Source organism: Bacillus rossius, chromosome 1 (genome assembly GCF_032445375.1).
Source record: "Bacillus rossius redtenbacheri isolate Brsri chromosome 1, Brsri_v3, whole genome shotgun sequence".
Lineage (NCBI taxonomy): Eukaryota > Metazoa > Arthropoda > Insecta > Phasmatodea > Bacillidae > Bacillus > Bacillus rossius.
Window position 1 is genome coordinate 81,954,247 of NC_086330.1, and position 15,967 is coordinate 81,970,213.

The window sequence follows — 15,967 nt, forward strand, 5'->3', positions numbered from 1 at the left end:
TGTGAGGTGAGCACACTAGCGCTCTTACGGCCGTGCACACAAACAAAACGTTGTTCAAGCATCTCTCTAATGAGTGCACATCCCGTGATTCACTCTACACAATTAAAGTTTTTACTTTTATTATTTTAATTCATTTGTTTCCATAGTTAATTCACTACGTCCAACATATATAACGGACACTCGCTTAGTATAGCAACGGCGCCCAATAAATTATAATAACTTTTAATTAGCTATGTTATGCCCATAGAATAATTGAAAAGAATACGAGAAATAGATACATAGAGTCTACAAGTCAGAGTGGCGTTACCACCATCCATGTACATTATAAAAACACAATACATAATATAGTATATAATATACACTAAAATGTGAACAATTGGTGTGGCAGAAATCACCTATTAGCAACTGGTAACCAATCCTGTTCAACAGCATACACAGAAAATAAATTTCTGTACTTTTACAAAAGATTCCTTTGGAAACTAGTGGCTAAGAAATAGTTTGTAATACAACACTAAATATATTTTATGATTATGTTTGCTTATATAAAATATATTTTTCGAGATAAGACTGAGTATTTATTACGAAATTTGGTGCTTAATTTATTTTTAATATGATGTTTATTTCAAGCTTGATTTTTTTAAACAATGGAAAGTTTATTCAAATATCAAACAATTTAAATTTATTTGGTTGTATCGTGCTTATTATGTGTGCAGTTAATACGATAAACTAGGTATTGAGGGAACGGTTTACAAATGACTTTATCTGTTCTAAGTACTGGGACAACACAAGGCATATGTGCCCGGGTACGAATTCAAACCCAGTATTACTGGGAACCAATTTTTGTAGTTATACTGTTGTTTTCATGTAAATGTACAAATTTACTAAAATTGTAATTTTACATGAATATTAAGGTTCCATTTACAAAACAAAGGGGTGCGTATTATTATATAAGCCTGTTAGAACTTATACTTAACATGGCGCAATTTATTATAAGCTTACTTTAATTTTGCATGCAAATAATTAATAGAAATAAATTAATAAAAAACAGTGGTGATATTTTTAATGCGGTTGGTAAAATATTAATTTAATTTAATTTTTAAACTAATACTCTGTATTCAGTATTAATTAATCACGTGGATTAAATAAATTATTGAATTTAGTAAAAAAAAAATCGAGAAAATTGTAATCAATAATGAACAACAAGAAAAATGCAGAATGTTAACTCAAATTTATTTTCTTTGATTATTTATATCGTTAATGATGCAATAATTTAAATTGGAATTAAATTATACATAGGTACGGGAAATAAACTTCACTTGTATAAATACTGTTGGAAATACACTTGACAAAGTTTATAAAGACAATTAATATTACTAATGTTCACAATTAATAAAAGTTTTTAATGATATGGACGAATAACTAAAGCATGAGTTTTAAAATCACATATATAATTTTAATTTGTATGTAGTTGTCTTTTTTCGTCCTACATGGTGCGCGCGCATCGTAAAAATTCACTCTCATGATTTTTTTTCATAACGCGCCTAAAGAAGTTTAATTTTTTAAAAAAAGGTACATTGTGGTGAGCGATCCAACGCGCATCCGTTGGCGCGCATGCCTTATGCACCAGTGTTCGCGGACACCCTGTGGCGACGGACTTTATGCCCCGCGGCGACGGACGTGACACCAGCAGTTGCGGTTCTCGCGAGACGCGCGGCAGCGACGAGCGGTGCTTGTCGGCCGCGTCACGTGGCGCACATCACACATCTCCGCCCTGGCGTCGGGACGCCCTCGGCCGCACAACCGGCCAACCGTCGCGCGCTCTCGGCGCGATGCCCGCAGCACGTCGTCCCATATGGTGTTGCTATTGTACTTGCCGCGAGTGCGATTCCTTGAAAGCGTTTTGATGTTGTATGGATTTAAATCAAGATTTTTCTTAAAAGATCCTATTTTTTATGTCTTTTTTAAAAAGCATTTTTTTCAGAGACCTGTATTAAGTGCTCTCGCGTTCGTTAAGTCCAGTGATTAATGAGAATAAGGAAATTTGTTTCTAAATTTAATGGAAAAAGAAAATTAATTGAATTGCTTACTAAAAATAAAATAATAGGATTATTTATAAAATTATTTTTGTACATATAATTATGTATCCATTATTAAAATTACCCGTGACAATAATATCGTAACAATAGAAATACTATAAAGAATTTTTTTCATTGAATACCTGCAACGAAAATTACTGTGTTGATACTTAAAAAGTTGAAATACTATTTTCACAAAACTTAAAAACACTGTAATTTTAATCTTATCCCCTTCTTAAATCCTATTTCTGTTACTTTTCTGGCAGTTAACTCTACTTGTATTGTGTCCCCAAAAAACCGACATGTAGATAAATCTGTTCTACTTAAATCTCGAAGTCCTCCAGGTCATGTCGAGCAAGTCCTCCAGGTCGTGTCGCGCAAGACCACCAGGTCGTGTCGAGAGAGTCCTCCAGGTCGTGTCGAGCAAGCCTTCCAGGTCGTGTCGAGCAAGTCCTCCAGGTCGTGTCAAGCAAGACCACCAGGTCGTGTCGAGAGAGTCCTCCAGGTCGTGTCGAGCAAGCCTTCCAGGTCGTGTCGAGCAAGTCCTCCAGGTCGTGTCGCGCAAGACCACCAGGTCGTGTCGAGAGAGTCCTCCAGGTCGTGTCGAGCAAGCCTTCCAGGTCGTGTCGAGCAAGTCCTCCAGGTCGTGTCGCGCAAGACCACCAGGTCGTGTCGAGAGAGTCCTCCAGGTCGTGTCGAGCAAGCCTTCCAGGTCGTGTCGAGCAAGTCCTCCAGGTCGTGTCGCGCAAGACCACCAGGTCGTGTCGAGAGAGTCCTCCAGGTCGTGTCGAGCAAGCCTTCCAGGTCGTGTCGAGCAAGTCCTCCAGGTCGTGTCGCGCAAGACCACCAGGTCGTGTCGAGAGAGTCCTCCAGGTCGTGTCGAGCAAGCCTTCCAGGTCGTGTCGAGCAAGTCCTCCAGGTCGTGTCAAGCAAGACCACCAGGTCGTGTCGAGAGAGTCCTCCAGGTCGTGTCGAGCAAGCCTTCCAGGTCGTGTCGAGCAAGTCCTCCAGGTCGTGTAGAGAGAGTCCTCCAGGTCGTGTCGAGCAAGCCTTCCAGGTCGTATCGAGCAAGTCCTCCAGGTCGTGACAAGCAAGACCACCAGGTCGTGTCAAGCAAGACCACCAGGTCGTGTAGAGAGAGTCCTCCAGGTCGTGTCGAGCAAATCCTCCAGGTCGTGTCGAGCAAGCCTTCCAGGTCATGTCGAGCAAGTCCTCCAGGTCGTGTCAAGCAAGACCACCAGGTCGTGTCGAGAGAGTCCTCCAGGTCGTGTCGAGCAAGTCCTCCAGGTCGTTTCGAGCAAGTTATTCAAGTCGTGTCGAACAAGTTATTCAAGTCGTGTCGAGCAAGTTATTCAAGTCGTGTCGGACAAGTTATTCAAGTCGTGTCGAACAAGTTATTCAATTCGTGTCGAACAAGTTATTCAATTCGTGTCGAACAAGTCCTCCAGGTCGTGTCGAGCACATTCTCCAGACGGACACGGAGGAACTCGTGGTCTCCGCCGAGATGAGCGGTTGTTGCGTCGAGCCCTGACTGCGCGCTTCGTGACGTGCGACTCCCTCTCCGCATGAGGTCAGTCGTCGGGAGCGGCGCCGAGTCATCGTCAGCGAGCCTCGTTCTCGCTGTCACTGCGCATGCGCGTCGATACCTCCAGCTGAACACACTGCGCACCGCCACAGCATCTGCTGTTGTTGTCCCACCAGTCAAATTCATGGCAGAATTGATGTGAGGTATGAATACTGTTTTTTGTTTATAATTTACGATACGTAGCGATGTTGTTTGCGAACTAATCTGAATACTTATTAGACTGCAACAAGGTGTACCCAGACAAGCTGTTTTTTCTTCTTGTGATTGGTGGTCGTCTGTGAGAGAAGTAATTGAGTTATTTGACCGAGCCACTCAGGACGCATTTCATTACACGCTGAATTACTGTGATTGGTGTTGTTACACTCGAAATGTACTTAAAAGAAACTCACCAAATCACGAAACACAGGTGATGTTACAGTGTTGTTTTAACTTTCAGCTAGTTTCGGAATGTTTTCCCGAAATAGTAAGGTTCCTACTTATCGACAAAATGGTTGTTAAAAAAAACTTTCTTTTTAATATCAATTTTTTTAAGAAAATAAACCTATTATGCTTCAAATTCACTACTAGTAGTGATAAAAGTTTGTTGCCAGATAATAAAAATACATTGATTAAATATTTGTTGTTAAATAATTATTGTGGTGTAAATCCATGTCACCAGGATTTTTGTCCTACGCCTATGCTGATAGCATAGAGCTGTATGGTACAACATTGTAGCGCAGGTTGGTCCTACCAGAAGCTGCTCGTAGCGAGCAAAGCAGATGGTTACAAATTTAATATTATTTGAGGAACGAAAACAAGAACATATACGAGAATTCAAAGTCAGGCGATGAAACATCACAAAAATGCCAATATTTACATAGTTAATTTGAGGTCGATGATTAAACCAATTTTTTTGGTTTCACTCAGATTAATGAGTGAACTATTAGTTGTGATCAAATGATTTGGGTTCCACAATAATCTTTGGGGGTACCATTCTGCCTTACTTCTACTATTTTTGGAATATTACAAATCGGTCGCTTAAGTCCTTGTTCCAGTAAGTGAGCCAGCCTGTGGCTTCCCGCAGTGAAAGGTAGGCCACAAGAACACAGGCGGGCGCCTGCGATTCTGCTGTGAAGCGGTCAGCAATAAAATGTTGAAGACGTTTCCCGACGCTTCAAGTGAAGAAATTTTAAAAGCTCAAAGAAAACATCGTGGAAATTTACACCTTTGTCAGCGTTTGAGTGACAGGAATTGATCATTCGAGGTCTTAAGAAAGATCACGTAATTTTATTTTAACCTGCTGCGGCAGACTGTACACCAGCGAAACAATAACTTCTAAGTATCAGTGGAGATATCAACGAAAGTGCAGACAGCGAACCGCTGCAAGAATACACGGAAAAAAAAATTAATTACGTTTCGAAGATGAAAACATAATTATTGGTACGCTTTTGCAAGTGGTTTTGAACACATTAAAATTTTTAAATAGTTGATAGTGAAAAACTATCGTTAGAAACGTACAGGGCGAAGTATTTTAAATTTTGTTCTGTACATGCGATACACCGCTCAAATACGCGTTTCCGCCGGTGAATCTGCGCTGCAGCCCAATGCGCCTTGCACGTAGAGGCGAAGATGCGTGTCCTGCGCCAGCTAGCGCCGCCCTTGGCGTTCCCTTGCGCTGTTAGCCCTCGGACACGGAGACGTGGTTGCCAGCCAGGCGCGAGGAGAGATCAGCTCGCCGGAAAGCGAGTGAGATCATCGCCGAAGTCGGCAAGCAGGTCGCGAGGCATGACTGAGAGAGGAGGCTGCCCTCGCATACACCTCTCTTCCGTGTGTGGATGTCCTTGCAGTCCTCCTGTATGCCTTCGTGGGGCCCAAGCATAACAAAACTCTACTGAAAACCTTGTGTGGATTCCAATCTACACACACTGTGATGGATACTCCACTGATACTTGCCTTTTTTTATTTCAAGAAAATACGTTTGGCAGACTACAAAAATAAAATTTATGTATAAAACTTAATACAAAATTAAATCATAAAACTTAATATAAAACTGAAAGAATTTATGTAATGATACATTAAAAATTTATCATTAACTGTTATACACTGTTATATAGTTACAGGCCTAATAATTTAAAACTTCATTGCAGTCACAATAAATTATGTTACAACGAAAGAATAATGTTGTGAGGTCCATGTTCACAGTGAATTTTAAGTCTAGTTGACGGGGAGATCATTTTTACCGTAGGCGAAGACACGCAGCAATGTCTTGTATAGTTTAGAGGCATGATATAGTTCTTGCTCTGTAGCGTAGTAATGGCTGCGCTCTATGATTATGTTATGGATTCGTGCACTCGAGGATAGACTCGACTTATATGCACCTACATATATATATAATGTAGCCTTTTAGTAAACACATATTTAGGTTTCCACTTCATGTAATTAGATAACCACTTCTCCTTGCATGGGTACACCCTAAGGTCGCGCCAACAGCTTTGTAGTCCCATCATCGACGTGTGATGAGGTGTGCATGTATTTTACGTGTAATGTTTCTGCCCAAGGAAGCCGCAATACGTTCGCGGCTCTAAGTGTTAGCTGCGGGTGTTAGAGAGTGAGCAGGGATGCCGCACGAGTGTGGACGAGTTCCTCCTGCTGTGTTCATTGTCTCCGGGGGCGCGGAGGAACTGGGCTGAGGTAACGGCCTCGGTAATTGCCGCTCCGCAGGGACGTTTTCTGGAGGCGGGCAGTCCGCACGCACTGCCTCCTCACCGCACGCACTCTCCGGAGACAATGGCGCGGCTAACGGCGAACAGGCGAAAAAAAAAAACGAACTTTTACTAAAGATGCCTTCGGAAACCACCAGCCAAGGAAGAGTTTGTAACACTACAAGAAATATACTGTACCTTTGTACACAGCACATGGCTATGGTTATTTGTGCATATATGAAATACGTTTTTTTTCTGGATAACACTGTAAACTAACGCCCCACGTTACGGCGTTAAATTGTTCTGTACGCTTACACTATAACATGCCCCACATCGTGGTAACCAAATTATTCTGTACTATAACCGACCCCACACTTTGTGTGTGACAAATTCTGTTAACTGTCATGAGCATACAATAAAAAACAAATGTATAATAGTAATAATAAACACAATGAATAATTTAATGGAATCGGGCGCCTTGTGTTATGATTAACATAACCTAGTGATCATTAGTAGAACGATAAAATAAAAACAACATTAATTTTACAATGAATACTTGATAAGTGTAATATATACTTGAACTCAGTAACAGATATCTCGATAGGACCAAAATAAAACAATAATTTCCAAACCTATGTTCCGTTACGGTGGGCACATGTGTAAAAGTCCATTAATTTTCGAAAGTCTATTTAAATTGGTTTATTATTTGCCTCCAGCTAGTCAGACACGAAACCCTGACTCATAGGACCACTGGACCTGTGTGTGACAGTTTGTTGATATATTTCGTTATATCCAATACAATTATTGATAACACATTAATCTCTAATTACGTGCGAGATATTAATAATGTTCGCTGGGACGGAAATATCGACGTACGGCGTTAACTTCCCAAAATGTTAGTGTAGCCGGACATACCTGAATCCTGTCACAAGGAAACTTATCAACCTTATATTTTGCAGTAAAGTTGTTCCCGCGCGCTGCATTCATTTGCTGACGTACGGAGTAATTAGTTCTCGCGTTTAACTACAACTTACACGCGACGCTGATCTGCTACAAACAGCCGAATTCCTCACGGGAATTAACGCTGAATCACTCCATCTTCCCGGCGTCAGATTACCCTTTTTTTTTCTTTATATTTAAATTTTGCTTTGTCGGTACTAGCCAACCAATCCAAACGTCGAAGCTAGGCGTCTTTATTACAAGCGACCAATTATAATGTTATTGTTTCGAACACGGCGGAACGTTGTTGATTTGATGCGTCGTCATGGCAACGTCCGAGGCCGCTTACGCTCGTGACCACGCCAAACAAAACACTGCCGAAAGTCTGGGAAACGAAACAAAAACAAAACAAATGAGCATCAAAACAGTTGCAGAGAACCTGTAAATACCGCAGATTACAATACTAAGTATTTCGTACAAAAATTTTGTGCATAATTTTTTTTCAACCATGCAAAATATAATTAAACAGTTAAACTTTATTTTGTTTTATTATTCTTATTAATTTGCGCAGTTAATACTTGAAAGCCATTCAGGAAACGGTTAACAAGAAAAACTTTACTTGTGGAGGTACTGGGACAACACAGAGCATAAATGCCCGGGTAAGAATCCGAACCCAGTATCCCCGCAAACACTGTTTTGTAGTGATACAGTTGTTTTCATTCAAACGTACAAATTAACAAACATCTGTAAGTTCACAGTGCGAGGCTCCCGCAGGCTGCTCTGCGGCTGAGTGCTCGATGTCGCTCGCCCGGTCGGTCATTTCATTGCTTTGTCATTTCATGGCTTTCGCTGTTGCTACGAGAGCTGGCGACGATTTCGAGAAAGAATTTCAGGTCAGCTGGTTTTTGGATATTTCTTTTTTCATTGAAATTAGGTAGGGTTACAGTACGACTGGTACCTGGGAACGGCTGCGTGTACCAGTGCGCATTCCCTTTCTACAGGTTAAAATTGCCGATTTTAATATCATTTTAAGATTTTTTTTTTCATAATTTTTATGTTTTTTTTAGCAATATAAATGTTAAATTACCAGACAGTTTTGCAGTTGCTAACACTGCCCCCGATGCAATTTTAGTAGTAAAAAAATTCATTAAATGATTTTAAAATCCGCAATTTTCATCTGTAGAAAGGGAATGTGCACAGGTAAACGCAACCGTTCCGAGGTGCCAGAAGTTATGTATCCCTACCTAATTTCAATTAAAAAGAAAATAAATATCTAATATCCAGTTGACCTTAAATTGACTATTTCGTGACGTTGCTAGCTCTTTTACTAGTCCAATTTCTCAACTTCTACGATCTGGTATTCTACGTTCTGTTACTCATTTTCTCAACAGATACTTACTAAATATTATCTAATAGCGGTAAAAAGTCTAGCAAGTGTTGCACGACATTTTAAGCTCGAAAACAACGTTTCGTAAATATCTGATAGTAATTTTCGTGACCCCTCAGCAAATTGAAGAGAGTTTTCGGAACGCATTTGTAGGAAATTCACTTAATTAATAGTAGGCTAATGACAATAAAATGAGATAGTGAGACGTGAGACCATGACATAAACCACCAAAAAATTAAAATAATGAAATTTGACAATTTTAAATCCAGAATCAAAGCTGAAAACGTACATTTAACATTAATATCGTTAAACATTTAATTAACTTACTGTTAACATTTTCCAATTTCCACGAAGCAATGTTTTACGAATTTAATTTCCTTACAAAGATGTAATAAACGAAGATAAATTCAAATACATGGCATAATATATCACTAAGGAAAACCAAAAGTTAATGTAAAATTATATCATTCAAACAAACGGCATAGATCCAATTTTATATAATAACTGGTAGTTAACGAAATGACTTCTATTATTATAAAAAGGATCAGTTAAAAAATTACTTCTGAATTAATGTATATATATATATATATAGCCTCAATTTCACAAAAGTAAAAGGAAACACAAGGTTGGGAAATGCAAAGCCAGTGAATATTTCCCCGACAGATGCATGCTCTGGCGTATTCTTGTCTCAGAACCGTTGAAAGTTCCCCGGCAGCGCCTGGGCGGTGTGCCAACAAGAAGTGACCGTCCTTCACTTGTTCGCCCAAGCGTATAGTCTCAGCACTTCAAGGTACCGGCGCTCTGTAGCGCGGGTGGCTGTGGCCTAAACTGCTCGTACAGCACAACACATCACGGATCTGCTACGACTCTGTAGTGGTAAAACAATGAACTCCTAGTTCGCCCAACCTGGATTCGATTTTATATTGTTTCCCCCATTTAAATGGTGGGAGAGAACTGCGAAACCCGTGTTATTTTGTGACACCAGGCTAGGCTTCACATACTTGTACATAAACGAATCAATTTTCGGTCATTGGCTATTGAATCATTCTACCTTTTGTCCTGATTCCATCATATGGTTGGGTCATATGTAGGGACAGGAAAAATTCGCGGTTTCAATTACCTCTAGGATATACTCCATGATCCTCTATGTATTCGGGAAAGTTACTAATGCTCATTGGATAACACCTGTTTACTTGGCTGCTTGTGATTCGATAGTTCTTTTGTTGAGCGTTAAAACTGGCTCAGAGTCCTTCAGACAAACTTGGTCGAAACACTTATACAAAAAAAAATTAAATGCATTTGGATTCTAGCCTATCACGAAGTACACCCGCCAAATTTTCCGGCCTCTATGTCTTACGGGTTTTAATTACTTTATTATTAGCTTCCTGTATTTATGGGCGCGTCAAAGATGCGTGATCAAATAAAACTCATATCAAAATGCATAACTGAATATATTTTAGTCTGTCTCCAATTAATGATGCGAATTTTGCAGATTTTGCAGGTCGCTAGTAACCAACGAAGAATTAGATACAATATAAAATGTATACCATTATACATTTAAATAAAATTTTAATTGGGTCCTTGAAGCACCCTGAGAAATAGAAAGCCAGTAATGAAATAGCGAAAATCCACATGACCCAACCTCACGCAATCCGGACAGAAGATAGAATGTGGCAGCAGCCAATGAACGAAAGACGGTTTGTTTATCTGCAAGTGTGTGCAGCTTAGTGAGTACCACAGAAAACCACGAATTTCGTATGTAGGTACCTACTATAATTACATAGGCTACCCACAATTAACAAACTTGTTAAATATCGCGGACTGTATAGTGTTTCTGCACAGAAAAAAAAAATCGTTTTGTACGTTTACACAATATTTCTTTGGAAACCAGTTGCTATTTTTTGCATTAATGAAATACGATTTTAGACATAATACTGAGTATTTTTTTGCGAGAAATGGCGGATACTTTTTTATAATTTAAATGATGTTTCATTCAAGCAAAATATTTTTAAAATATGGAAAAGATAATAGTATATTTAATTATTGGACTTTATTTTGTTTCATTATGCTTATTAATGCACGTGGTTAATACTAGAAAACTAGTCAGGGAACGGTTTACAAATAACTTAAACTTTTGCAGGTACTAGGACAACACGAAGCATAAAGCCCGGGTAAGAATCCGAAACCCATTATTACTGCGAACACTTTTTTTTCCGTGGTACAGTTGTTTTCATGTAGATGTAAAAATTTTACACGAGTATTTCTGTTCCATTCATGCAGAAATGTTTACACTGTAGTCTTATATATATATATATATATATATATATATATATATATATATATATATATATCATGATATATAAATTGTTAGATACCACGGTACCAGCGTGGGCGCGGGAACATTGAACATCTGCAGTACGTGACCGCTCCATCTGTGAGTACGTGAGTCACAGGTGAGGCTGCCGCGCCACGTGAGGTGTTGCCACCAGACGGAAGTTCTGCCACACTTATCTCCTGAGGCGGTCAGAGGCTCCCTCTGGCCTGCATCCCCCCCCCCACCAGAATCCCCCCTCCTTCCAACCATAACGGGCCAACCAGCACTCGGTACAGTCCGACGGCACGATCTGTTCGCATCGCGAGCCGCTCTCTGCCCCAGAGCAGTTGCATCGCGGATAACGGAGCCATTTTCTGGACTGTTAATTTTTTTTTTGTAAATGGAACCGAATTAATTATGTAATACTAGCAGATATTTGTAAATTTGTGTTTACATGAAAGCAACTTTATCGTTACAAAAAATGTTCGCAGTATTACTGGGCTCAGTTTTCTTTCCCGGACATTTATGTTTTGTGTTGTCCGAGTACCTACATTATTTATAGTTACCTATTTGTAAACCGTTCTCTGGATGTAAAGTAAAGTTTTTGAATATTAGATTCGATTATATTTTAAGAATATAATTTATGCTTGTTTAAAACATAAATAAAAATTTAAAATCATGCACATGTTTTAGTAAGCGTCACAAGAATCATTCAATATTGTTTTCGATATATGCAGAAATAACCATAATGTTGTACAAATTTACAATATTGGTTCTTGTTATATTACAAACTATTTTTTGCAACTGGTTTCCAAATGAATCTTTTGTAATAGTAAAATTTGTTCTTCTGTGTAGAATCTACCATTTTACACCTTAAACATAACTTCTTATTTACTTATCATACAAGATTAGATAGAGTATAACATTAAATTTTTCTCGAATATTACGTATTTAGATTTTTTACACGGTGTTGCCAATGCATGTCTAATAAAACTTTCGTACACGCCGAATCATTAGCTCGAAGTATCGTTATTAACCGTAACATTTTCAAGCTTCTAAAAGCCATGGTCGAAACAGGTCGATAACAGGGACATTCAGTATCAAACAATAACAGATTCTGAAGGCTGAGGAAGGTTTCGTTTTTATTCCCCTTAGTTAAAAATAATAATAAGAAAAACGAAATATGAATTACGATGAGAAGTTGTTTGATAAAGAAGTCACAGAACAAAGTCTCTCAAAGGATATTTGGGACTTATTTTGGGAAATATTCTTATTTTAACGGATGTAAAGGAACAAAAGATACCAAATTTTGGTTTTAACAGTTCCCATGCCATTAAAATTTTCTATTGTTTAGTTTTCAAAATTTGTATTCTTTAAAGCATATCATACAATTTATTGGAATGCACGAATTTCATGGTGACTGACTACTACAAATAGTTTCCCCTGTGACGTTAACTATTAGGCCTAATAGATTTTTGGGATTGACTTCATTTGTAGATATTACTGTCACTATGTTATGGTATTGTAAATCTCTTACTGTGTTATTTGGCATTTACGAACGTAAAATAAAATGTTATTAGATAAAAACTGTTGAAAACAACATGGCGTATTTCGGTTCCTAAACTTACCCTTAAAAGCCATTTCTAGGTTATGTTTGTTCGACGAATGATTGCCGATCGCCATGTTGATACAGTCCTGGCGGGGATGGACTTGTGACGAGCGCGGCGGATGCGCCTCTGTGTAGTCGTCGTCTCTGCGCTCAAGACGCCCGGCTGCGGACTTCCGCCGCGGAAGGTAAGGCACGCTCAGGTTTGTTTCCTGCGGCTGCGTGCGTGGCGCGGCGTCCGTACCCACGCTCCAGTTCGCAGCGCGCCGCGCGGAACCGCGGCGAAACACAATGGCGGCCATGTTCGGTCCACTTCGCACCTCGGGCGCTGGCGCCCAAGAACGAGGCCGGCTTCAGCGCGTGTCCACCTCGGTGGCTGGACTCTGAAGGACTTAACCACCAAGTAGCTTGTTCCAGTGTCTTGTCATTATACAGAAAAAAAAGTACTTTTACAAAAGATTATTTTTTGGTAACCAGTTACCAAGAAATAGAAATATATTGTAACTTTACACAACACAAGGATATAGTTATTTTTGCATATATAATGCTGAGTCTTTCTTACGACTATTTTTTATATTTTTATTTTTGTTTCATGCAAGGATATTTTTAAAATCAATAATTAGACTTTATTCGGTTTTATTATACTTATTAATGAACGTAGTAAATATAAGAAATATATTCAGGGAACTGTTTACAAATACTAACTTAAACAGTTGGAGGTTCTGGGACAACACAAAGCATAAATTCAGGGGAAAGAATCAGGACACAGTATTACTGCGGTCATTTCTTTGTAGTGATATAATTGTTTTCATGTAATGGTACGTATTAACAAATACGTAATTTTACATGAATATTTCAGTTCCATACACCAAAAAAAAAATTAATGTGTACTATTAATGACATGTTATTCTATATATTTATTTTTATGAGATCCCTCTTACATTTTTTTTTTGTTATTTAAAAAAAATATATATTTTCGAGCTGTTGAAGTTTGAACAATTGAACAAAATTATGAACACTTGACATGATTTTTTTTGTTTCAGTTTTGAGTAAATTTTTAGTAAATAATGTATGATAGGAAAATTTTGAGATGAGACATAAAATAAAAGGGAAATATAGTGATGAATTTACAGGAAATGCCATCAGATAATATTAATGAACAGAAAAGGAAATAACCAGCTGTAAGAGCAAAGGGTGGTCATACCACCTAGCCTCAGCTAGTAATACAGAGGTATCATTTAATATTATGGTACCTCAAACCACTGGAGGTAGCTCTATTTTAAGCCGACTCCCGTGGCCTAGCAGTCACCCATGGGGAAATAATAATAATAATTTTCCTCCGGGTGATAAAAAAAATGGGTGCTGTTCATTAATAGCAGGCGATAAAAGTGTAGAAAGGTTAGGATTGCTATTACAAATGCTTTGTTGTGCCGCTAATTGAATAAAAACAAACAATTTGCCAAACCCAAAATGGTGAAGTATGATTCCCTTTAAATGTTTAGTACTCTAACTGTTAAATATGTTAAATAAATGTTTGATACTATAACTGTCCTTTCCAGAGCCCAAGTTTTATGTGAACGCGGATCAGATCTGAGGGCCTATCGGTTCAGTGCGATGTGAGATTGCTGTGTGAAGAACTACGTATAGTGATAGCCAGCGGTTCTTTGTGCAAGATGGGCGTGTCCCGGATCTTTTACTCGTGCGAGGTCATGTCTGGTTCGGGTAATCGACCTCAAGACAAGTCTGGAGAAACGTCCCTTCCCTTTTTGTCCTGCTCTCACCGTTTCATCGTCTTAAAAATAGCGGGTCATTGTTCTGATCGATCCTGCCTCATGTATTTCAGCTCAGATTTTGATTTCTTCACACTTTAATTTTTTTTTTGTAAATGGAACAGAAATATTTATGTAAAATAACAGACATAAGAACATTTACATCAAAACAACTGTATCACTACAAAATAGTGATCAAAATAATACTGGGATCCTTACCCGGGCCTTTATGCTTTGTGTTGATTGTAATACCTACAATAGCTAAAGTAAACCGTTTCCTTAATATATTTTCAGTAATACCGGCGCACATAATATGCATGATACAACAAAATAAATCAAATTTTTGTACATTTTTATTGTCTTTTCCATGGTTTAAAAATATATATGCTCAAATGAAACGTCAATTAAAATATAAAATTATTTCGCTTATTTTCGTACGAAATTCGTAGTATTAGCTCGAAAAACGTATTTCAATTATGTAGAAATAGGAAATAGTCATAGGCAGGTATTTTACAAAGTTGTTCTTGGAAAATGGTTTCCAAAGGAATTTTTTTTTGTAAAAGTACATAAAATTTTTTTATTTTTTTTTGTGTAGACCGAGCGGTACGGCACAGGGCTGAACTCCCATTCGGCAAGACCAGGATCGAATATCAATTCACTATCCTGATTTAGTGTTTCCATGCTCTGCAATCGATACTTCCTTAAAAATTAAAATTCAATAACTTCTCGTTTCAGCTATTTCGGTACCCGCATGAACTCACCTCAACGAGCTTTGAAAGATATGTCTAATAAATGTGTAGGGGCCTACGGGTTATTTTTTTATTTGCATTTTCTTTACATAATTTTGGTCGTAGGATGATTCCTAGTGATGAAACACTATATAAGGGCTATAAATAATTTTTCGTTGTAAATTTCAATCAACAGAAACATGCTGAAAACTATCATAGATACACGTATGCATATGTCATCTTTTTTGCTTGACTCTTAGAGTCGTGGTCACGGACTACTAGTTCATTTTCAGCTAAAACCTTTAAAGCAGTTTGATTATTTTTATCTATAATTTAATTATGATATTTAATTATAAAATACATCAAACATCTCGTTATTTTCTGGTGCAAGGCTAGGGTACACACGTTGTACATAAAAAAAGGGGGAAAAAACCAATGCCTTCCCTTCGTTAGCTGCTGCCATATTCTACCTTCTGTCCGGATCGCGTAAGGTTGGGTCGTAAGGATTTTCGTTGTTTTCTTACTTGCTTCCTTCATTTCAGAGAGCGTCTAAGACCCATGAACCAAAGGAATTTATTTTTTCAAATGCAACATATAGACTGACTTCTAATGATAACGTGAACTGTGCATGTCACTACACTGTAAATATTTTTATTTTGTGAATGGAAGAGAAGTATTAATGCAAAATTATGTATATTAGCTAGTAAAATAAAACTATCACTACAAGTAATACTGGGTTTGAATTCTTCCCCGGGAATTTATGCTTTGTGTTGTCCCTGTATCTCCAATAGTTGGAGTAATTTGCAAACCGTTCCTGAATAGTTTTACAGTATGAACTACGCACTTAACAATCATGATTAAAACAAACTGAAGTGAATTTTTT

General features: G+C 38.2%; 2 protein-coding genes across 2 annotated transcripts in view; both read left to right on the forward strand.

The window, feature by feature from the left end:
• LOC134538550 (uncharacterized) overlaps nucleotides 1-15,967 on the forward strand; it is a 119,612-nt gene that overhangs the window by 45,341 nt on the left and 58,304 nt on the right. The gene's annotated exons all lie outside the window — the stretch shown is intronic.
• LOC134538542 (uncharacterized) lies at nucleotides 2,246-5,893 on the forward strand. The gene is made up of 2 exons (XM_063379961.1): nucleotides 2,246-3,017; nucleotides 3,064-5,893. Exons 1-2 carry the CDS (start codon nucleotides 2,423-2,425, stop codon nucleotides 3,093-3,095), a joined length of 627 nt encoding a protein of 208 aa, XP_063236031.1. The 5' UTR covers nucleotides 2,246-2,422; the 3' UTR covers nucleotides 3,096-5,893.